Below are 24203 nucleotides of genomic sequence, written 5' to 3' on the forward strand. Positions count from 1 at the left end.
GTGTGACAAGTGCCCAAGGCCTGGACATCCTCTGAAGGTGCGTGGTTCACTGTTGACATGTATGACACCTAAGGTGTGAAGATGGGAGATGTGAGAAACAGGGAGAGTAGTCAGGCAGGACTCCAAGGTGTTCAGTCTGAGCTACCAAAAGCATAAAATACCTTAACAAAAGTACCTAATTTGTTGCAGAGAAAATTGCACAAAGCGAGAACAGGAGACATGAGGGGAAAGGGGATGAGTTTTGGTACAGCTGAGGCAGACGTAAAGAAGGAAATGAACAGAAGATAAGGCTGGTTGGGAGTATTCTTTAGGTTATAAAAAGCCTCAAAAATGTTTTTATTGATTCAAAACACTGAAAAAAAATAGAAATTGAGAAAACACTTATATAACACCATTAGATTGAAATGAGATTGCTGTTTTTGTAGTCAACAATGATGAATAAAAATCATCAACTTCATGGGCCTCCCCTGGTGGTGCAGGCAGTTGAGCACTGAGCTGTGAAGCTGTGCCCAGTCTCCACAGCACTGGTTGATCCCAGCCAGCCGGGGAGATACCCATATGGCGTGGCAGACCTCTCCTGCCTCGCCCGCTGCTCCCCTCAGCAGTGTATTTTGTCAGTCTGCCTGTTCTGTTCCCCGCTCTGTCTCTGGTGAATCCTCTCACCCTCCTGCGTATCTGGCCTGTACCCGGTTCTTGTACAAGTAAATAAATAAATCTTAAAAAAAAAATCATCATCTTCATAGTGCTCACACTTTACACAAGGCAAGAATACCAGGGTTCAGAGAGTTGAGATGAGCAAGCTTATGCTGGCAGTGAGGAGGGAGCCTGGATTCACATGCAGGGGTGCAAAGCTCCCGATCAGCGCACCTTCTGCCACAGTGTGCCTCCAGCTCTGTAAGGACTGTGCAGCACAGAGAGAGGTCCCCGCTCCACCTGGCGGGCTTGGCCACTCAAAGAGACAAAAATGCATGTTTGCACCCCCACATTTTGCTTCTAGGAATGAGTACAGGATCCATTAAAATGGCAAATTCAGAATCTGACACTTCACATTCCATCAGGCTGTATTTTAACTTGCCATGAACAACAGAATAACATTTTCTTGGAAAAATCAAACCCATACGGGGGGAACAAAACTATTAAACTGACAGCACAGACAGGACAGTCAGTAGAGGCAGAGCCCAGTCTTTCCTTGTCCCAGTAGAAAAGTAGTGAAACAGAACCCAAAATTGCTGAAAAAATGCAACAGGGGCAAGAACCAGGCCTACTGACTTTGCCAGTGTCCAGCCTCAACTGCTCTGCTTGTGCTGACCTTCCAGGGTAAATAAATTAAACCAAAGCAGGGCATGAACTAATTTAAAAGCACAAGTGGAAATTATTTTCTTAAACTGAGAATTCACACTATCTTACCAGATACTAGCTAGACTTCTAAAGCAGCAAGCAGAATTGGTTGGCAGAACTTCTTTGTGTTGAGTGATTACAGCAAGTCAGTCTCGCTCATCAACTCCAAAGGAGTTACCCATTAGTGGTAACAGTGCTGTTTGTTTTTTCAAATGGCGAGAAATTTCACAATCTCAATTAAAACTATAGCTGGAGGGTTACCTTGGTCCTGTATCACACAGTCTGTGGTGACCAGGGGCGGGACCTGGCCTCTGGTGTTGGTGGCATAAACTTGCCCTCCTCTGGCAGCTCTGTCACTCTCGATCACCTGGATCTGATAAGATACCGGAGCAAGTTAAACAAGATACCAGAGCAAGTTAAGCTAAGACTTTACCCAAAATTGTCTCCCTCCTGCTCATGTTTCACAATACAAAAACAAGACATTTCCTATATCCTTTCAGTTCATTTCAGATCAAGGTCTCATTGAGAGTCTACCATGTCTTTAGCTGCACTTCTGTCTACTTTCTCAATAAAGTACGTGTCACTACTGAGACCACTGGTTTCCCAGTTCTATTCTGTAACACTCTGAGCTCTGATGTTAATCCTTTAGAGAGCTTTTTACTCACTTTGTTTACTGGAACCAGAGATAAGTGTTTTTAAAAGATTCTGATAGACAGCCTCCCTGGTGGTGCAGCGGGTTGAGCACCGCGCTATGAAGCTGTACACAGCCTCTGCAGCACGGGTTTGATCCCTGCCAGCCGGGGATAATCCCTCATGGTGTGGCAGACCTCTCCTGTCTCTCCCACTGCTCCCCTCAGCAGTGTATTTGTCAGTCTGCCTGTTCTGCTCCTGGTTCTGTCTCTGGTGAATTCTCTCACCCTCCTGTGCCTCTGACTGTCCCCCAGTTCTTGTATAAATAAATAAATCTTAAAAAAAAAGATTCTGGTAGAAAAAGAAATTGAAAATAATCTTTTGAAAGAAAACATTTTCCTGTAATAAAACTCTAAAGGGCTAAAAATGACTAAATTTTTAAAAATGTGCAATAATAAGCTAACTTTTTTCTTCAAATCCCTCTTGATCTTCAGTTTGCATTTTAAGTCTCTCACGCCCACCACACCCATCCTCTCTGAGACATGAGACCAACAATATTATGTATTCCCACTTTGGTTGTGTCATTGTGTAGATAACAGAAGGAATAAAAATCCACATGTTTAGTTGACTAATTTGGAACATGTTATATTTCTCTACATGAAATGATGAAGAATATAAACATAGAAAACTGATACATGAACTGATGAAGCATATAGACATACGAAATTGTCTTTCTGCTGTAATTTGTCTAGGGATGACAAAAATGAGTTAAGAAAGAGTTCTAATAATGATCTTTCTGTTTATCTTCACCATTCCCTCAAAAGAGACACGAGACAAGGTAGTTAAAAAAAAAAAAAAAAGGGAATAAAAAAACAGGCGGGGAGGAGGGGGAGAAAAACGAGGTAAGTGCCCAGACTGGAACAGGTAGCTGTGAAGGACATGAAGGTTTTTATATTCCTAAAGAAATTATTAATAATATGGAACTGTATTCCCCCAAATTCTGAAAAAGTTATCTTCACCATTTTCTCCTCCCATCTTACCCAATCCAACTGGCAGTGATATCAATGGTTTTATGGAACATCAGATAGATTTAGTCTCTCTTGAAATCTATACTTTTCTGTCCTTCTAATTTCATAGGACTTGAATTATTACTGAGGACTTATATATTCTATACACTTATTGTTCTCTCTCTCTCTCTCTCTCTCTGCGCGCACACACACACACACACACACAAGGTCATACATTCTCTATACTCCAAACATAACTACTGTTTGGCACAGATGAGGTTAGATGTGAAAAGACATCAAAAACCATTATTATATTCTGCATTTCAACCACAAAAGTAATCTGGGTCATTCAAAATTAGTATTGTTTTATATTTATCAATAATTGTTATGGGCCTCCCCTGGTGGCGCAGGTGGTTGAGCGCAGCGCTGTGAAGCTGTCCGCAGCCTCTGCAGCACCGGTTCGATCCCGGCCGGCCAGCAAGGGTCACACATGGCACAGTAGACCTCTCCTGTCTCGCCCGCTGCTCCCCTCAGCAGTGTATTTTGTCAGTCTGCCTGTTCTGTTCCCCGCTCTGTCTTTGTCTCTAGTGAATCCTCTCACCCTCCCGTGCATCTGGCCTGTACCTCAATTCTTATATAAACAAATCTTTAAAAAATAAATAATTGTTATAATCATTTCAACCACTGACATGTCAAAGAAGAAAGTGAGGTAGAAGTAATGATAATCCTATATTTAAAAATTTTTAAATAAAAACAAAAAAAGAAGTAATGATAATTAATATACTGAACATAGATAGTTTTCAGTCTTTCAATAGATCATATTTCAAAAAAATTTACTTCTAAATTACCAGTTTGCAGGCCTCCTTGGGGACCTAGAGGTTAAGTGTCAGTGCCATCACAAAGAAGGCCTGAGTTCGATCCCTGGCCAGGGAGCTGACCCACATATGGTGCAGCAGATCTCCCCGTCTTGTCCGCTGCTCTCCTCAGCAATGTACTTCAGTAAACCCAACTGTTTTGCTCCCCACTCTGTCTTTAAGGAATCTTCTCACCCCTGTACCTGTGGCCTGTACCCCAGTTCTTCTGCAAAATAAAATTAAATTAACAGGTAGATAAACTACCAGTTTTCAATATACAAAGCACTGCCTCCAAAGAATCAATGCCCTATGTGATGACTACATTTTTTAATTCATCCACATCTTGCCTGGAATACTACAAAGATAGTAGGAAATAGTCTCATGGTTCTAGTTATTTTAAAAAAACATATTATGGTAATTTTTTATTTAACCCCAGTGATTGTTCTTAAAAGCAGGCTCAGGAAAAAAAAAAAAAAACAATAAGCAGAAAGTCAGTAGTTTTTCACTGTGATCAATTGTTAAAGTGCTTTGATTTGATGACAGTGATTCCTGATGGTGCCAAAGCTACCTGTGAACATACAGATTTCTTTTTCCTTCACAAGATGTGCCACTTGAAATACTTCCACACTCTTTATGCTATGAATAGAATATTCTGGGTTTATAAAATGAAAAGGAAAGAGGAGGAGAAAAAGAGATTGATTCTCTTGAGATGCAAGAACAAGAAAGAAGAGGCATTTGTGCATGTCTGAGGCAGGCTGCCTAAAGCAGAATTATTTGAACTTTGGAGTGGTATGAGCAAGAAGGGAAGAGCAGAGATCAACTTCTTAGTAAACCTCCTGCAGACACAGAAAGAGAGTGAGGAAGAATTTCAAGGATGATATTAGTTTCTTCACTTTCAAAACAGGGATTAAAACCAACACCCAAAGGAGTAGCTGAGAGCACTTGGCGCAGGCCTGACATGTAGCAGGAGTTCAGTAAATGAGATTTTACATCTTTCTTTCCAGAAGGAAGAATCTATTTAGTTAGTAAAAGCATATTACTTTGGTAATAGAACATAAACAGGCACCATCTGGCATTGCTATTTCATTACTTTTAAGATAAAAATAATACTGATCTGCAATGTATATATTTTAAGGATCTTGAGTGAATCCCAGTACATGGAGCCTATTGCTTTTGCTGTTAACATTCATTCATTCATTCAAGAAATACCATGAACACATATTATGGACTAGGTCTGTTCTAACTGTTGGAGACGTAGCAGGGAAAAATCCAAATCCCTGACCTCCGGGAGCTGACACTCTAGGGTGGAAGACAGGCAATAAATAAACAAACATATAAATAAGTGCTGTGGGTATGGAGTGATATGAACAGGGGAGCCAGAGAGATTGGGAAGAACAAGGAGGACATGCGGAAAATGAGAAATGGGCCATCACTACCCAGATATAAAGGAAGAGAATTTAGGGTCAAGTGCAGACACCTTGAGGCAAGAGTGTGCTTGGTGTGTTTAAGGAATAATAGGAGGCTGGTGTAGCTGACGCAAAGCAATGGAAAAGAGAGGTAAGAAACCAGCTTAGAGAGAAGGGGAGAAGGGGGCGTGTGTGTGTGTGTGGGGGGGGGGTGTCGTGTGTGTCTGTTTTTGTATGTGTGCACACACGCCCCCAGCAGAGTGGGGAATCAAGCATGGCAAATAATGTAGGATCTTACTGGTGACTATAAGAACTTTGGTTTTATCTAGAGGCACACTGAGGGTTTTGTTCTAAGCCACAACAGGGTGGGACTTAGCGCTGGAAGGGATGACACTGGCTGTTGTCTGCAGACAGGAAGACCAGGCTGACCAGAGAAGAGTCTATGGTAATCATCCAGATGGATGAATGGTAGAGGCTTTGACAGGATGAGCAGAAAGGGCAGGGCCAATAGAATTAGCTAAGAACTAAATGTGAGATGTATGAGAGACAATCAGGGATGGCTAAGGAACTCTAAGAATGGGGTTGGAATCTGGATTTCCAGAAAAGTCCTTGACTAGGAAAGTGGGAAACTCATTTAAAGTCATGGCAATGGATGGGAGTACCTAGTGGGGGGCTTCCCAAACTCTAGTGTGCCTAAGAAGCATGCAGCAGCTTGTTAAAACACAGACTCCAGGTCGCGCTCCTGGAGGGTCTGATCTAGTAGGCCCGGGATGGAGCCTGAGAACATGAATCTTTCAGATGCTGCCAGCTGATATGGATGGTCTGTCCTGTGGTTTGTTACACAGTGAGAGCTAGCTCATGCAGGAGGCTCTTTGTGGTCTTTAGTCTACCTTTCTTACTTCTGTTTATAGAACTACCTTCAGAGACAAAAGTTAACTGCATCAATTTCATTATCCCAAAGAACCTTACATGTCTGCCCTATAGCATCACGGCTTCTCCTGAGGGAAGAACATGCTCCCCTGCCCACTGAAACACAGCTTTGCCACCTGACTTGCCTTGGTCAAGGGCACATGAGTGGCTGGGTCATGTGCCACATCTGCATGGAAGCTTTCAGAGCTACTGCACCTATTGGCCTGTTCTCTCCCCTTTATCCCTTGTTGATGAGATAGCATGTCCCTTGTGGGGGTGCCCCTTCACCTTGGAGTCTACAATAAGGGCTCCTGGAGCAGGCCTTAAAGCACAGCTACTGCTGACGTGTCACCAAAGCAATAAACAAACTTCTGCAGTGGTAAGCAGAGGTGGGGATCATTTGTTAAGCAGAATAGCCTAGTAAGAGCTGACAGATACTGGTGCTAAAGAGCAACAATCCTCCGACGGAAATCACTCTCACGGGTTAAGAAGTACAGTTACAGTTCTAATGTGATACAGGACAATTGTTCTTTTAATACACAAATGTAAAATACTTTGCCCTTCACTCTCTGGGTACTTTCTCTTGTTGAAAAAGGCCCTGCTTTATAGAAAATGGCATACTTCATATAGGACAGACTCTTCCTACTGATCACTCATTAGGCCTCAATCAATACCGTCAACACATGCCAATATCATCATCAATAGATGCTGCCACCTTTATATGGACACCAAAGACACACAGGAGGTTTCCCTCACAGACACCCCTAAAGTAGGCTGTAACCCACCCTGTAGACCCCATACATTCATAGAGAGAAGGAAGCCTTCCCCTAGGATGGGCATTATGGTATGATGACAAAGGACAAGATAAATGTTAACAAGCATTTCTGAGGACAATGAGAGAAGGAGGACCCTTTGTGAGAAGGGCCTCAGGAGAGAAAAGGCACTCACCGGGCTGGGGATGGAGTCAGGGTCCAGCTTCTTTGGGGGCTGTGGTGGGCCAGCCATCTGTGCAGGCCCTCCAGGGAAGCCTCCTGGGTAGGAGAGCTGTGCACCAGCCATCTGCGGGCCGAAGGTGCCTCCTTAGAAAGAAATGTTTAAAGAAATGACTATAGGGCCTCCTCTGGTGACTCAGCAGTTGAGCGCTGGGCTGCGAAGCTGCCCGCAGCCTCTGCAGCGCCAGTTCGATCCCCGGCCACCTGGCGAGGGTCGCACATGGTGCGACAGACCTCTCCTGCCGCACCTGCTGCTCCCCTCAGCAGTGTATTTCAGTCCATCTGCCTGTTCTGTTCCCCGCTCTGGCTCTGGTGAACTCTCTCACCCTCCCGCACTTCTGACTGTACCCAGTGCTTGTATAAATAAATAATCTTTAGAAAAAAAAAAAAAAGAAATGACTATAATCCAGCGTCCCAGATGTCAGGCTGACTGGCAACACTCTGTTCAGGCAAGCATGTTGCATATTTCATCTTATTAAAGAAGGAATATCTAGGATTTGCCTTTTCTTTGTGCTGGCCATTCAAAAACTACTATTCTTTAAGAGCGAGTGACAGAAACCTAACAATATAGACAGAAAGTTGATTTTCAATGAAAGGTACCCCTAGGTAACCCAAGACCTTCTCTCAGCCCAGCCAGCCTTACCTTGCTGCAGAGGTGGAGGATATCCAGAGCCCATGGTCTGTCCTGGAAGAGGTGGAGGCTGGTACTGAGCATTGGGAGGTGGAGGCCCAGGGAGCGTTGATGGAGGCAAGGGTGGGGCTCCAGAGCCATTTAGTGCAGTGGGCGGTGGTGGGAGAACCTGAGATCCGGGCTGCAAAATGGAAGGCTGTGGAGGTCGTGGGGGACCCTGGAATGATGCCCCTGGCAGAGGGCCAGGGGGACCCTGGGTGGATGGGGCCATGCCTGAACCTGTGAAAGACCAGACCACATGAGCACCACATGGTTCTCTACTCTCCAGCTTCTCCAAAGTACTCAGCCCAGCACGTGTCTTGCTGATGTAAAGCAAGAAGGTGCCCTTGCAAATGAAACCCTCAATCAGAAAGCGAGACCAACACTATTTGGGGCATTTTATACAACTGGAGAATTTAAAAGGGGTAAAAATAACATTTATAATTTTAGTAAGAAAAGTAGTGGGAGGGCCTCCCCTGGTGGCACAGGTGGTTAAGCGCCACTCTGTGAAGCCGTTCGCAGCCTCTGCAGCACCGGCTCGATCCCAGCCAGCCAGCTCGTGTCCCACATGGTGAGACAGACCTCTCCTGTCTCGCCCGCTGCTCCCCTCAGCAGTGTATTTCAGTCAGTCTGCCTGTTCTGTTCCCCACTCTGTCTCTGGTGAATCCCTCACCCTCCCGCGCATCTGGCCTGTACCCCGGTTCTTATATAAAATAAATAAATAAATAAATCTTTTTAAAAAAAAGAAAAAAGAAAAAAGAAAAGTAGTGGGATAAATTTTAACTCTGTTGCATCAACTTTGCATGATGCATGCTACTAATTCAGGGATTGTATCTGATAAAAACTGTAGAGAATCACATAGAAGAAAATGTTATTATATAACAAGCATCATTCAGGTAATGTATAGGTTCAAAAAGTTATTCACATCCTCTCCTTGACTTGACCAGTTACTGGAAGTAGAAGCAAGTAACACAAGGGGGATGCAAAAATCAGATTTTTTTCCCCTTTCTCTATGTGAAATTGAGTTGCTTTGCTTTTACCATTTTAAAATCAGTAAAAGATGGGAAGCATTCTGAGGGTTTTTTTCACTGACTTCTAAAAAGCTAACTTTAAGGAATGGAAACATTCTTCTCGAAGATCAATGGCTGGTTATGCTGCTATTACAGTGGGGATTCCCACAGTAGTACTCTGGTGTGTCAGAGTTATGTCCATTTTGAAAATGTAGAAAATACTTTCTCATTAAAATACTCCCAACACAAAGTAGCCAGTGAACATTAAGACTGGAGCCAGTACCGTAGCTGTTGATCTGCATAGCATTGAGCTGACTGCCCAGCTGAGTGACAGATGAAGTAGATGCAGGACTCGGATAAGATGACTGGGTAGAGGGTGGGTAGGGTGCATAGGATGGGGCCGCGCTGTTGACAGGTGGAGGGCCGGGAAATCTGAGAGAACAAAAAGGAAGTTAAACAGAATCATAGTTTCATACACAAATGACATGCCACAAAGTCCATAACTTGCAAAAATAAACAGGCCCACCTAATAGGCACTAGGGGAATGACTGATGCTATATGCTAAGTCTTTAATTATAACATGATCCCAGAGTACACCATGAAACATTATCCCATATCTAAATGCTCACAGGCTGAAGATGTAAAGATGTTTAACAACAACAAATCCTAATGTTAACATAGTACTGGCGCTGGAAATCAATTTGGGGAGATAAGCCCATCACAGCTTTGTCCATACAGGATTAAGGATCCGTAGCACAGAAATCCAGAAAACAAAATGCTTCAAGGATATATTTGTGGGAAGATTCTCCTTATATTCTATCCAGTTTTTTAAACTAAGTGTCACCTGCTCTATAATTTCAATGAGCAAGACATTCCTTACAAGACAGTACTTGAAAGCAAACAAGCCAATAAATCGTTTTAAAATCACTCATTTTCTTAATCTAAAAAGTCCCTTGTGCTCTACCTTTGGTTTAGTTTGAACACACTGTACACTTAATTTTCCTTGTTTTGCATGAAACAGTGACAGCCATATCAACAGTTCTCATTATGTAATCAAAGGAGGTGAAATCCTTCTCTTAGAGTCACATTATGACTTCTTACCAATTTTAAATAAACATTAAATTTTCCCAGATGGTACACTCTGATTTCAATTTCTTTGGAAACAAGAAAGTATTTCCCTGGTGGCCCTGGCTCTTGCCTTCCATTCTTTACTGCTACTGGAGAGGTGAGAGCTGAGCCTGGGAGAGGCCTGGGGTCCCCCACCCACAACTTATTTGTGACAAAGGTGAGTACCCTCTCCAAAACACCACACTATTTTTTCTCATTGTTTTCTTCCATATCTTAAATTGACTAATTATTGTAAACAAAACAAAACAAACCTTCAAGCTATTACTCTGATGGCATGTTACAAAATATTTCAGAAAGGTAACAGCCCATACTTTCAGTAAAGTGGATAAATGATTATGTGATTTTTCTCTGTAATGTAAAAGGACAAGTTATCCTGTAGCAGATACATGGCTATAATTGGCTGTAAAGATAGCATGAATAAGATATTAACATAAATACTTCTGGGAAGCAAAGCTGTTCTCTCCTACCAAAATTACAAAAGGACGAACACGGTTATTCTAAGTGTCCTTGATTTACATGATTTTTGGAAAAAATTAAGATTGACAATATAAAATTTAACATTTTATTATTATTATTTTTTTAATATTGAAAGAACAAGTTTATTAGGGAAAGGGACAGAAAAGTAAAAGACACTTGCATAGACACAAACGGGCAGAAAGAGCTGCCCCAAAAGGGACAGGTTTGCTGAGAGAGGCCTGCATGGTTGCAGGCAGGTGGCCTTGAGGAAAGCAGCCTCCACTGAGGCAGGTCAGTGAAGAGAAGCCCTGGCATAGTACAGGTCATGTGCAGGCAGGAAGTTGCTGCCCTGCAGAGGGAGAGAGTTGGTGAAAGGAAGCACCTGCGTAGTCTCAGGTAGGCAGAAAGACTGCTGATACAGATAACATTTTAAAGTAAAAGTTTTCTTTAGATTTCTATTAATGAACTAGGGTTGAAACATATGCAAGATAGAATATAATTCTAGATATATTTGATACATTTAAAGTATAGTATCACTTAGAAATTATTTAAAGAACGGTCTTAAATGTGTTTTATAAATCCAATACTTCATAAAAAGAAATTGTTTCTTTTGATTTCAAAAATTCTGTCCTATAAAAATAGCTCAGTTATGGAACTAGATATATGGAATAATTACAGACAGGCAGTAAGGTTGCATGTTTGGAACTGATACTCAGGAACCGGGGCCGGCAGTTAAGTGATTTGTGGGGAGGTGTTGCTCAATTGCTTGAGGGGGAAAAGTCCCCAAAACATTTTGATAGATATTTCACCAAAGTTACTATTTGCAAAAGAGAAAATTATATGAATCATTTATTATGCAGACAGTGATGAGAGATGAAATCTGTTTCAAATCAAAGTTATTACATAAGGAGTCTCAAGTATTTTTTTAAATTAAAGGTTAAAGATTTAAAATATGGAGTGGGAATGTACAACCATGAGCTATTAATTTTGGACCCATAAATGCCTAATTATCATCCAATGTTTAATATATATTGTGGGAGTTAGGCTTCAGAAATTCACAAGTATTTCTTTCCTGACCAACTTGAGCATTCTAGGCTTTAGATAGATTTGGATTTTAAAACAAATATTATCAACTTGAAAATAAAAATAAAATTCATATTAAAAAGCTAATAAAAGCTCTCACATAAGGGAAAAGAAATGAACAGAACATTTTAAACATACACGGTGGTCTAATATTTTTCAGTTTCATTGCTACTTTATCCAAGGTAACGCAGTGGGTGGGTATCAGAGTACAGGTGGGAACCCCATGTCCTCCGACCCCTCACCCAGAGACCTCGTTTGTGGCATGGGCACTCAACCTCTGTAGCTCTCAGGCTCAAATCTTAAAAATGAGCAGATGGAATGTTATGGCATTCCTTTCCTGCTAAAAAGGCCATGTGGTTAAATTAAGAATCATATAGATTTAAGTATTTCTCAAGGTGATTACTTCAGGTGACATGTAGATGGACTAAGAAGCAGTCAATTACACATTTTAATTTACTATTTCATTGAATGCAGAAAAGGAGAAAACTTGACATCAAAAGGAATACTCAAGGGCCTCCCTGATGGTGCAAGGGGTTAAGATGCAACCTATGAAGTAATCCATAGCCTCTGCAGCACAAGTTCAATCTCAAGCTGGCCAGGGAGCAACCCACATGGCGCACCAGACCTCTCCTATCTCTCCTGCTGCTCCCCTCAGCAGTGTATTTCAGTCAGTCTGCCTGTTCTGTTCCCCACTCTGTCTTTGGTGAGTCCGCTCACCCCCCAGACCACTGGCCTGTACCCCAGCTCTTGTATACATAAATGAGTGAATGAATAAATGAATAAATAAATCTTAAAAAAAAGAATACTCAAAGAATAACACCCAGAGGATAAGAGAGACATGAAAACCTAGTCTTTTTATCCAAAGTCTCAGTTGTCTGTTGTCTGTGGCCGACTCAACCTCAAACACTTATTTACTTCTTATTTTCAAGTTTGCAGCAAACTGCCCAAGAAATGTGCTGATGTTTGTTAGAATGTGGACATCAGGTACCAGATTTTTCAAGAAGTGACAAAATAAAATCTGGATTTTAAACTAAGACCATAGAGTTGAGAAAACAAAATCTCTGCCAAATCATATTTCTTTACACACATACACACAAACACACACACACGAGAGAAATTACTATTTCTCTTATTTTTCTTGCTTTCTTTTTTTCCTGCTACAACCAATTTTTCTGTAGTTTTACTACTATCTATTTCTTCCCCATGCTAATTCACCATTTGTTGACCAAAATAGATCTCTTACAATAGACTAATTGATTCTTTTCCTCATAATAAAAAAATGGAATTTTAGGTTCTAGATTTCATATAGACTAATCCACCCAAAAGCAACTCTCTGTAGATGACTTCAGCCCCATTTACAAGTTTAAAACATTTACTGCCTCAGCCAAGATCAAAAGGGCAAATGACTATGTATGAGTTTTTAAATTTTATGAGACAGTACCTTTGAAATAGCAATATTTAAAAATAAAAAATAGATATTTTAAGCTTAAATCAGTGTAATGACTGAATTACATCTAGTCTTGACTTGACATTTTAAATATGGTAAAAACGAAGAGTTTCCTTGGGTGGGTAAGGAGAAATGCTACAATCATCCAGAAGGTCAGAAACCACCTGTGCTCTCTGACAGCCTGGCCAGCTGACTCACATGACTCACCTGCACGGCCAGTGCGCCCTTTGCCCTGGAGGTGAGCTACACCGCAGAAATGTGTCCCGCCAGGGCAAAGTAGCAGGACACCCTGGAGGCTTAGACTTGTCTCTAGCCTTTTCCTTTCTCAAGCCCAATGTCCAACCTGGAAATCACATTTCAAGTTGAAGCAAGTGAATGGTGGAGGAGGCTGGGCCAATTCTGCCAGTGATTCGCTGAGAAGCATAACAAGCAGATTCCTTAACTGGTCTGTCAGGAGTGACTAGACTGAGCCGGCCGGAAAGGCAAGCGACAGACATTCTCCATCTGTGGAAATAGTGCTGGTAACCCTTCCTGAGCCCTTTTTGGGCACCACAAGAGGTCGTCAGCAAGGGTGCACCTTCCACATTGTCCTGCCATGTTACTTTGGTTAGACTGTGAGCAGGAAACCAAGGTACATAGAGGTAAAGACCTCGTCTAGCTGGTACCTGCATGCACCAGAACAAGGTTCTGACTCTAGAGTGTAGGTCTTTCCACGTACTCGACAATGAGCCATGCACACCCCCAAATAGCTATTGTCTGTGTGAGGGTACAGCCTGCAATTTACTTACTCCAGGGAAACCTAAACCTAATTTATGAAACAAGTGGAAACAACCAAAAAAGTTCAACCCACTCTGAGCTAACACCAGTGACCCAAACCTTTTCCTGACTTCAGAGCAATGACTGGATTTTTCCTTCTCTTTTAAACAAAATCTGAAATGCTTGGGAGTTCATAACAAGGAACTTTTCTAGATTTTCTCCTCTATTCTCTGGTTGAGAATTCTATTTCTCACTTTAAAAGGGAGGAAAATGAGGCCTAGTAGCCCAGGAAAGTATCGGCATCCCACGGCTAGTGAATTGCTTCAACCAGAAGCCACACGGTGGGTGTCAGCTTTTCTGTTCTCCCCTCTGGCCCCCCGACCCCCCCCAACACTACTGGTAGAGGCAGTGGCATAAGGTTCCCAGGTAAGGTCCTTTGATTTCTTGCTCCTGATTCAAACCACCATCACACATAAACCATATTACCTGGAATCATACTTAACCTGGGAAGTGATACCTCTGGGAAATCCTTGGAAAATCTCCAAAGTAAATACTCTCTACCGCTTAGGACTGCAATTCTCAACAACACCTAGCAGGACAAACAATAATGGGATTTCCAGCAGAGGTGTGAGGTCAGCTCCCTTCCCAGTGGATTGCAGGGCTCTGAATAATTCACACACTTCATACCTTAGCTTCTCCAGGCCTGCTGCCAACTTTTCCCTCCCTTAATTTATTATAAACACAAACACAAGATTTATTTCCTGTGTTGTTTTAATACTCTCCTGCCTTTTCGGAGGCCCTTGTGCCTCCTGCAATCCAGTCTTTACCATGGGACCCAAGTAATTTAATGTTTAAAATCTTCATGAAACACCTATTGGCACTGAGTCTGTTCTGTGAAAGAGTCAAGAGAAGAGGTGATTTAAAACTTTATTCAGTAAACAGGTGATAGGCATCTGAAGGGATCAGACATCAATACTTACCTCCAAATTACGATGACTATAACCCCAAACTAAAATGTGTGGTATTGACACAAGTAATTTTTGATAGATTTTAGAATATGTTATAATGTTGTATTTTTTTCTCCAAGTTTTTCTAAATGCTTTGTTTCTTAGGGCAGTTTTCTAGTACATCCTTCTAAGGATGTGGACAATATCAAGAGGTCAAATTTGCAAGCAATACACATGCCAGCTTAGAATGCACTCAGACAACTGGTGATGCACATGAGAGCTGGAATGCAGGTAGCTCACCTTTGGGGAGGATAACCTGAGGCATGAGCTCCATTCTGGCCAAACTGATGAGGCCCAGGAGGTGGAGGGCCCGGAGGCAACATGCCCCCTGGGGCAGCAGGCCCCACAGGCCCTGCTGTCTTCATGATACCTGCAACAGAAGGACAGGTATTTAGAAGAGTCAAAAAGTACAAAGAGAGAGGAGGCAACAATAATCTGTTAAAAATTCAAAGTGGGGGGCCTCCCCGGTGGCGCAGCGGTTGAGCGCTGGGTTGCAAAGCTGCGCGCGGCCTCTGCGGCGCCGGTTCGATCCCCGGCTGCTCCCCGGCCACCAGAGGAGGGTCCCACATGGCGTGCAGACCTCTCCTGCCGCCCGCTGCTCCCCTCAGCAGTGTACTGCGGTCCTTCTGCCTGCTCTGCTCCCCGCTCTGGCTCTGGTGAATTCTCTCACCCTCCCACGCTTCTGACTGTACCCAGTGCATGTATAAACAAAACAAACAAACAAACCAGCAAACAAATAAATAAAGCATGCCTCTATAAAAAAAAAAAAAAAAAAATTCAAAGTGGGAAGGGAAGTAGGGGAAGAACAGGAATGGGTTAAGACAGCTTCTTCTTTAAACTTGCTTCCACCATCAGAGAGCTATCAGTGCCAGGCCCCAGCACAGCTATTTGGACATCATAGCTGATAACAGAAAAGATAGGAGTCAATTTAAGACTAAATAGAAATTAAAGTAAAAGAAGTAAACTTTGTATATGGTAGAGGCACTTTGATCAAACATACAGTCACACCAAGGAAGCTAGAATACACAGCGAAAAATGCCAGTTGGACATCAGCAAATAAATGGGAAGGGGGGCGGTGAACCCAAACAGCATGAGGCTTGGTAGAACAGCCTCAAAAAAAAAAAAAAAAAAAAAAAAAACAGAAAAACAAAAAACCCTCTGATTATGCCTTGCGTTACGCCATGAAGAAAGCAAATGGAGAGTAGCATCAATTTTTCCAACTCATCTAGAGCCAGACTTCAAAGCTAACCATCTCTCCAGGATTCCAAATCTTGGGTAATAAACACCTGAAGGGCAGCATTTCTGTGTCCTAAGACTCGCTCAGACACAAAATGCATCATGTGATCTGGATGCTCCTGCAGTGATTTTTCGTCTGCAAGCAGCCTTCTCCAACAGACTTTAATGTTTCTCTTCAGAACTATTCACATCCCTTTTCTCTTTTCTTCTAAGAGAAAACATTGAGCTCAGGTTAGAAAAGTTCACGGCCCCACCTGGCAGCCTACTAGCAGATGTATGGTCCAGGGCGGGGGAGGGGGGGTAATCTTTGAAGCCCTCAGTTTCCCTTCACTGGCAAAGGAAAGGCTCAGGCTAGATGACCAGTGTGAGTTTTAAATTACTGAAACTTTTTTTTTTTAAGATTTATTTATTTTTGTACAAGAACTGGGGTACAGGCCAGAGGTGCAGGAGGGTGAGAGGATTCACCAGAGACAGAGTGGGGAGCAGAACAGGCAGACTGACTGAAATACACTGCTGAGGGGAGCAGCGGGCAAGACAGGAGAGGTGCGCCGCACCATGTGGGTTGCTCTGTGGCTGGCAGGGATCGAACCGGCACTGCAGAAGCTGTGGACAGCTTCACAGCCCTGTGCTCAACTGCCTGCGCCACCAGGGAGGCCCCAAATTACAGAAACTTTTAAATAAACAAAACATTTCTGCTATTTGCTATCTCCACTTGAATCCTGCTGGTTCTTGTTCTGTTCCTTCCATTTCCTTTTGACCCTCCCTCCTCTTGGCACAGCTTCAGTGACCTCCCAGCTGCCCCTATGCTCTCCTCTGCCCAACCTCATGATAGAGTTTCCTACTAAACATCTCCTTTCTTTTTCTTTCTTCCTCTGGAGCATTTACTCCCTCAGCTCAAAAGGGAACTACCTGGATGACCTCGCAGTTGCCCATGGGGGGTTCTTATAATGTCAACCTAACACTTTAGAGAGCATGCTTTCAGATGCTTGGGTAATCTAGGATGAAATGAAAGCAGCAAAATGGTAGTTTTCATGAATATTATTGTTGAGACTGTTACAAAGCTGTCTTCTGTTCTTCTATTCCTTCTATTCAAAGGAATTTCTTAACCTTAAGATTTTTTTTTACATTAACTTTACAGTCACAATGCTACTCAGCAATTTTCATATACTGAGAACAAAAACAATATTATTCTTATAACATTTTTATAGAAAGTTGTAAACCCCAAGCCCAGTAGGGTTAGAATAACACGAGACTTGCGGTCACAATGACTTGGTTTGAATTCCTTCCCTGCCATTAAACAGGTGTGGTCTGACAAGACACTTTTTCAGAAATTCAACTTTTATCCTGCCATGGCATTAATGTCCTCTATCACTGAGGCCTGTTCTAGAACTAAGTGATGCAGTGGCTATGAGATTATCCAGAACAATGCCTGATACATGAAGGTAATCACTCCTCAAATCTTAGTTTCCCTTCCTCTGATCAAATCCCCTGTCTCTCTTATCTCAAGGATTTCTATTCTGACAAAATATGTACACCATGATTACATGCACACTTGTATTTTAATTTTTTAAATTATTTTGGACAAAAGTAGAAAATTCACAGCACTAACTCTAAAATAGTAAATAATTGCATGCACTACAATCAGCTAAAGATACTCTCATTTCTCCAGTAAGTAGATAAAAAGCAATTTTTATCAGCACCCCTAATCTATACCTGACCAGGGAATAAAAAAAACAACAGATGGGGCCTCCCCTGGTGTCGCAGGCGGTTGAGCACAGTGCTGTGAAGCTGTATGCAGCCTCTTCAATGTGGATTCAATCCCCGCTGGCCTCCGAGCAACCCACGTGGAGAGGCAGACCTCTCCTGTCTCGTCCACTGCTCCCCTCAGCAGTATATTTCAGTCAGCCTGCCTGTTCTGTTCCCCGCTCTGTCTCTGGTGAATCCTCTCACCCTCCCGTGCATCTGGACTGTACCCCAGTTCTTGTATGCATGAATAAATAAATCTTAAAAAAAAAAACAGCTATCATATAGACAAGCAGAGCTATTATACACTAAATACATATACATAAATTACACACAAAAATGTTCTTTCCCTTTCATATTTAGAAATGAAGTCTACAGCAATGATTCAAACTTACTCTGAGGGCCGTAGAGGCACCAGGAACTCTTATGGAAGTGACGACCACATAAACAAACAATTATTGTGCCTTATGATGAGTGTGATAATATGCAAAAGGACAAACTAACTCTTCTGGGGGAAGAGGAAATATGGCTTGGGCTGAATCTTGAAGGGCAAGCAGAGAAAGGGTTCAGTGTAAAGAGGGGCTGGCAAAAGGTTCAGAGTGGAGAGACTGGGAATTGGCCAGAGCAGAGGTTGTCCAGGTTGGTTGGAATCAGACTACAAAGTCCGGTGTGCCACTTGGACCCTATCCTGGGGGCAAAGGGGAGTCGGTATCATGATTACCTGCAGAGTCACAGTCTCCCCCTCAGCACAGTGCTGTCATGTTCAAAAGTGATCACAGATAAAGTGGGTTCTTCATATAGTAGTATGAGAATCTGAACAAGAAAGGAGAGGCATGCCACGCTCATGCCTGAAGGAAAATATTGAAAATCACAAACTGGTCTTTAATACACAGACCAGCTTACTCAGTACCAACTCCAATTTCTTTCTAGCTTGCCTTTTCCTGAGATAGAGAGATGAAGTGTCCATCCTGGAGTCCCTTACAAACTAAGTTCCCATGTGCTCTAAATTCAGCAAAGCAACAAACCTTCAGGAGACCCCAACCAGCATGGGGTCAAGAAAGGGTGGTTCTGGGGTGACAGGCAGTGGCTGCTAGCAGCACAGTCATATGTGGGGTGTGCATAGTGAGGGCCCTCACACACCCAACTCTGGCTCTCCTACTCTCTTGAACATTCTAAGCTTCCCAAGGACCCTTTAATAGGCTCCTTTATGTTAGAGTGGTGTCTGTTATCATCAACAAAAGCCTGACAAATACATCACAGGAAAGTAAACCTTGAATTTGACCCTGGATCTGAGTGACTGAAACAAAAATTAAAAAAAAAAAATATGTGTGAAGTAAATATTTATTTAAAATAAACAAAGGTAAGTTCCCTATTGGGAGCCTCTGAGCCGAACTGTCATGGCTCTCCTCCTGTGGGCTCTGTGGCAGGTGGAGGAGCTACACAAGCTCACCATATACTAGGGGCCTCACCCACCCCACAGCCCCTACCCTGGTTCCAAGGCATCACCGCTTCCTGTCTCTGAGCTTTCAGACTGGTGGTCCTCAACCAGGGGTGACCTGACTTCTGAAGGGACAGTTGGTGATATCTATGGCTTTTCTGGTTGTTACAGCTTGAGGGCAGGGTGGAGAAAGGGTAGTGGGATGGGAGGACTGGTATCTACTAAGTAGAGGTCCATGATGCAGCTAAGTGTCCTATAATTGCAGCCTTGCCTGCCACAAAATAGAAGATGTGGCCCCCCAAAGCCCAAAAAGCTGGGGAGGAAACCCTGCTCCAGCGAACCAGGGGGCTGCCCCTTTCCAATGAGCACAAGTGTGACTCAGTTTCTGACTGAGTGGAGCATAACTCTAAAATGCACATGGGGGACCTCCCTGGTGGTGCAAGGGGTTAAGATGCAACCTATGAAGCTGTTCGCAGCCTCTGCAGCACAAGTTCGATCCCCGGTCAGGGAGCTATCCACATGGTGCAGCAGGCCTCTCCTGACTTGCCTGCTGCTCCCCTCAGCGGTGTACTTCAGTCAAGCTGCCTGTTCTGCTCCCCACTCTGTCTCTGGTGAATCCTTTCACCCGCCACACCTCTGGCCTGTACCCAAGTTTTGTATGCATGAATAAATAAATCTTAAAAAAAAATAAAATGCACATGGGAGGACGACACTTCCCAGCTTGCGACACTTCAGTAGCACCCATCTGCCCTTAGAATCCAGTCCTCTAAATCAAGTGTCAACAGCCCTCCTGCCATGCCAGGCACAGCTCTTGCTGCTCAAACACTTGCCCTGAAGCCATGCAGAATCTCTTGTGCCACCTACTCGAGCGCCTTCCCCAGTCCCGCAGGCAAGAAGCCTCCATACCAGGCCAGGTCTCATTCATCTTTCAGGTCATTCTTTCCCTCTCTTCCTGGTCAGGGTCTCCATCTTCCCCCCACCTTCTGTACAGTAGTGTGTCCCCTGTATCATCCCTGCCACTTAATGCACCACCCCCCCTAGAATGGTAGACACAATCATGTTAACAACTAGCTTTATTTTAGTCACCACTTTATTCTGTCACCACAAGTACTCACTCAATAAATCTGTTAAACATGCTACTACAGAGCACTGGTATTACACAGGCACAGATGGAGATACGGGGTGTGAGAAGTAGAAGGGCTAGCAGTGTCCAGATCTGTGACAGGATAGACACTTGAAGGAATCAGAAGTAGGTTGCCTGCGTCTATCAGAAAAGCAGCAAAAAGACTAGAAAAGTCATTTGATGATTAAGGGATTCAACTTTATCCAGTGCAGACTTAAATAATTAAACAAAACATCATCACTTACAGAAAGGTATATTTCAAAGAGTCAACCTGCTGGTATCCATCTGAGAACTGCAGGAAAGAGAGGTTTGAATTAAAGCATGATGAATTGAATCCAACAAAGACAGGGCTTTTAAAATATATATATTGGAACACACCATAGTGTTTACTGATGAATACAGCAGCTTGTCATTCACTCGCTCAGTGAATAGGAATTTAATGGGGGCCTCACTGCTCCGGGCAAGTCAGTCTAACGTGACAAATGGCAAGAGGCCTGCACAGGTGCGAGAGCGCGAGGAGGAAGAGGGATCAGAAACACCTGCAAGCAGCACCCTTGAGCTGGGTCCGAATTGATAAAGTGGAAGCAGAGAATGGCTTTCTGGGATAAGGGGTGCAAATCAGGATGTAAGGGCAAACTGGTCCCCAAATGACTAATTGTGAAGCCTCAATTAGCTGAGGAATGGGTATGGGAAAGTGACCGAGAAACGAACCAAAAAAGACAAAAAGAAGATGGGTAAACTAATGAAGGTCTACAGAGCTTAAAACATAATCAGGGGCAATGGGAAACTATAAAGCATTCTAAGTACAAGGAAGTCAGGATGAGATCTGCAAACCCTAAAAATCCTTTCACCCAGCACAGAACTGGATGAAAAAAAGCATGATGGCAGAGAGACCATTTTAGTAATCTAAGTGAGTTGCAGAGCTTGAACAAGAGTGAGAGGAGGACAGAAAAGGAGGAAGCAGGTAGGAGAGATGTTTACAGTCATCCCAAAAGGATTGGGAGACCAGCTGAGTAAGAAAAGTTAAAAGGAGAGCTTTTTTTTTTTTTAACAGCAAACATCTCTAACATGAAAAACTGAATGAATGATGTTGGTGAGTGAGATTTGTAGTATCAGGAAAAAATAGGACGTATGGGAAAGACAAAGAGTCGTGGACGTGATGAGTGCAATGTGCCTATGTGAACAGGTGGGCAGCTGAAAATAAGGGTCTGGAACTCAGGGGATACACCTGGGTGGAGAAACAGATCTGGGACACTAGCACTTCATGGGCAATCATGCAGCCTTGGGGGGACATCTATAGAGTGAGTGGAGAAAAGAAGTACAGTAGAAAAAAGAAAGAGAAGCAGCTACCCTTGAGGGTTATGGAGAAAGGAAAGTTAGTTAGCAAGAGATAACCAGAAAGCAACCCAGGAGGCTACAAAAGGAGAGTGTTACTGACTTCAAAGAAGTGAGTTTTGTGAAAAGAAGAGCAGTGCAAGGACAGTGTCCAGCTGCGTTTGCTGATGGGAGGCCACCAACGACCCTGGCAGGATAAAGGAGTGGGTGATGGTCCCGCACCATGGAGGGAGACTACACTGGGCAAGGGAGGGTCTGCGAGGCAAGGATGGGGAGCCACTGAGTGAAGTGGGTCCTTTTGTTTAAGAACACGGCTGTGAGGCCTCCCCGGTGGCGCAGTGGTTGAGCGCTGGGTTGTGAAGCTGCCCGCAGCCTCCGCAGCACCAGCTCGATCCCCAGCTGCTTCCCTCTCCTGCCGCCCGCTGCTCCCCTCAGCAGTGTACTTCGGTCCTTCTGCCTGCTTTGCTCCCCACTCTGGTGAATTCTCACCCTCCCGTGCCTCTGACTGTGCCCAGTGCTTGTATAAATAAATAAATAAATCTTAAAAAAAAAAAAAAAAGGAAAAGAAAAAAGAAAAAAAAAAAAAGAACACGGCTGTGAAGAGAGAAAGGAAGGGTAAATAATGCTGAGGGTTATCCCTGGGTGTAAACTGGAACTTGCTGTTGCTTTTCTTTAGGGTTCTGGGTATATGAATCCTGGCTACATCACCAGCTCTGAGACATTGAACAAGTCATAGTATACAACATTACGGGGTTTTTTTAACTGCAAAACAGGACTAATAAGAGAATTCAACAGTACATGTGAAGTTTTTAGGACTAGTTTCTGAGTAATTTATATTTACCATAATACATAAGTGCTGAGAGGGAATGAATTGCCAGAAAGAGAGAAACTGGAGATTGTTCACACAGAATTTAGAAAGGCAAGACTACAAATGGGGGAGTATTGGCTTTAGACAAGAGGAAAATGCCTTGAGGGGAGGTTTTTAAAAATTAGGTGTAGGAGAAATCAAAAAGGCAAGTAACCACAAGAAACGCATAGCCTTAGTGCACGTTTTCAGGAAACTCTGTGAGGATGCCACCATCCAGCCCCCCTACAGCGCTCTCCTCACTGACACACTGCACACACGCTGGGAGCACAGCCTGGACCCTACCTATCTGAGTCAATCCTAGCAAACCCCAAAGACACTCACTAATTTGTACACAACTCATTTCCACCAAGAATTTGTGTTGAATTCCTCAGCATTCTCTTTGAAGCCCCAAGAACTGTCTTATGCTCCTGAGGGGAGCAGCGGACTAGACAGGGGAGGTCTGCCTAGCCATGTGGGAATCTCCCTGGCTGGCGGGGAATCGAACTGGCGCTGTAGAGGCTGCGAACAGCTCCACAGCGCTGTGCTCAACCCACTGCGCCACCAGGGAGGCCTCAAGAACTGTCTTATACAAAAATTTTCAGAGGATTTCAGACATCCACCTAAAACAGGCTATTACTAGCATCACCCCAGACTTAGGGGTGAAAAATAGTTGGTCAGAGCAGCCCCTCAATTAAGGGAGGCAGCTTCATAGTGTCAACTGCCATCAAAGCAACCTCCTTATTTCCACCTCCCCATATCTGCCTGGTATGGTAGTTTAAAGAAACTAATAATGTTCAATAATGAATTCAAGTTAAGACCATGTTTTGGTTTTTTTTTTTTTTATTATTCTTGAGTAATACAATGATTATCATTTCCAAAACCAATTTACTGTGTGTGAATGTACATGATTAATGGCATATATGATAGTATATGTTTTTTATATATATATATAGGATGAATAGTAGCTATATATGTAAAATTTGTTTTTAGTTGAATGTTTCCAATAACCTTACACCACTGATTAGTAACAAGAACAAATCTTACAGTGAAAATAAACACTCAGGAAACTTGTTTGTTTCAATCTATATTTAAAAACCAAACTTGTATTTCACACAACCACCAAACTGATGATTGAGAGCCTTTTCCAAATGATCCTATAATCTCAAGGCATTGCATCATATAATGACCACTTAACATTCCCAACGCTGCTCTTTCAGAACATCTTATATCTCAGAGTGTAAGTTGATCATTATATATCAAAGTAATGCACTTTACCTGGTGGAGAGGCTGCATGGGCTGGGTCCCCATAGTGCCCATAATGTGGAGGAGCAAGGCCTATTCCAGGCTGGGACTGAGAATAAGGGGGTGTAGCCACATAACCTTGTTGACTCATTTTGAAAATATCATTCCAAGGGATAGAGCCACAAAAGAACCCTGTAACAGAAGGAAAAAAAGGTCAACACAAGAACAAGAGCTACTTAATGCTACTAAAAATATAAACAATGTTAATAAATGTTTATGATGATTTAAGGAAAGGTACATTTATTAGATGCATGAGACAGCTTCATATTATACAATACATCATATCACAATCCCCTAAAAAGATTCCAGCCATAACTCTACAAAACTCAGTAACTCAAGTCTATAGTCCTGGGCAAATTCGCAGACAAAATCTGAACAATTGCTAGCCACTTAGTTAATGGATGAATGACCTATTTCACATACAGTCTCTCAGAGTGGATCTACTATTTTTGTGCCTTTGGTTTCCATGGCTCCAATTCAGCACAC

The 24203-nt window shown here is 42.9% G+C and overlaps 1 protein-coding gene across 2 annotated transcripts in view; it reads right to left on the reverse strand.

Moving 5' to 3' along the window:
- Positions 1 to 23808, reverse strand: part of SEC24D (SEC24 homolog D, COPII coat complex component) — a gene marked incomplete at both ends in the record, with an annotated part of 86818 nt that extends 63010 nt beyond the window's left edge. The window contains 6 exons of one of the 2 annotated variants that reach the window (XM_084252215.1): positions 1600 to 1711; positions 7093 to 7220; positions 7780 to 8046; positions 9100 to 9248; positions 14934 to 15063; positions 23691 to 23808. In XM_084252215.1, the coding sequence (XP_084108341.1) occupies positions 1600 to 1711; positions 7093 to 7220; positions 7780 to 8046; positions 9100 to 9248; positions 14934 to 15063; positions 23691 to 23808 (904 nt within the window). Of the gene's footprint in view, positions 1 to 1599; positions 1712 to 7092; positions 7224 to 7779; positions 8047 to 9099; positions 9249 to 14933; positions 15064 to 23690 lie in introns of both variants that reach the window. The other variant, XM_084252214.1, reaches the window with a different exon arrangement.
- Positions 23809 to 24203: the final 395 nt, after the last annotated feature.

The sequence above is a fragment of the Talpa europaea genome (assembly GCF_964194135.1).
Source record: "Talpa europaea genome assembly, chromosome: 13".
Taxonomy (NCBI): domain Eukaryota; kingdom Metazoa; phylum Chordata; class Mammalia; order Eulipotyphla; family Talpidae; genus Talpa; species Talpa europaea.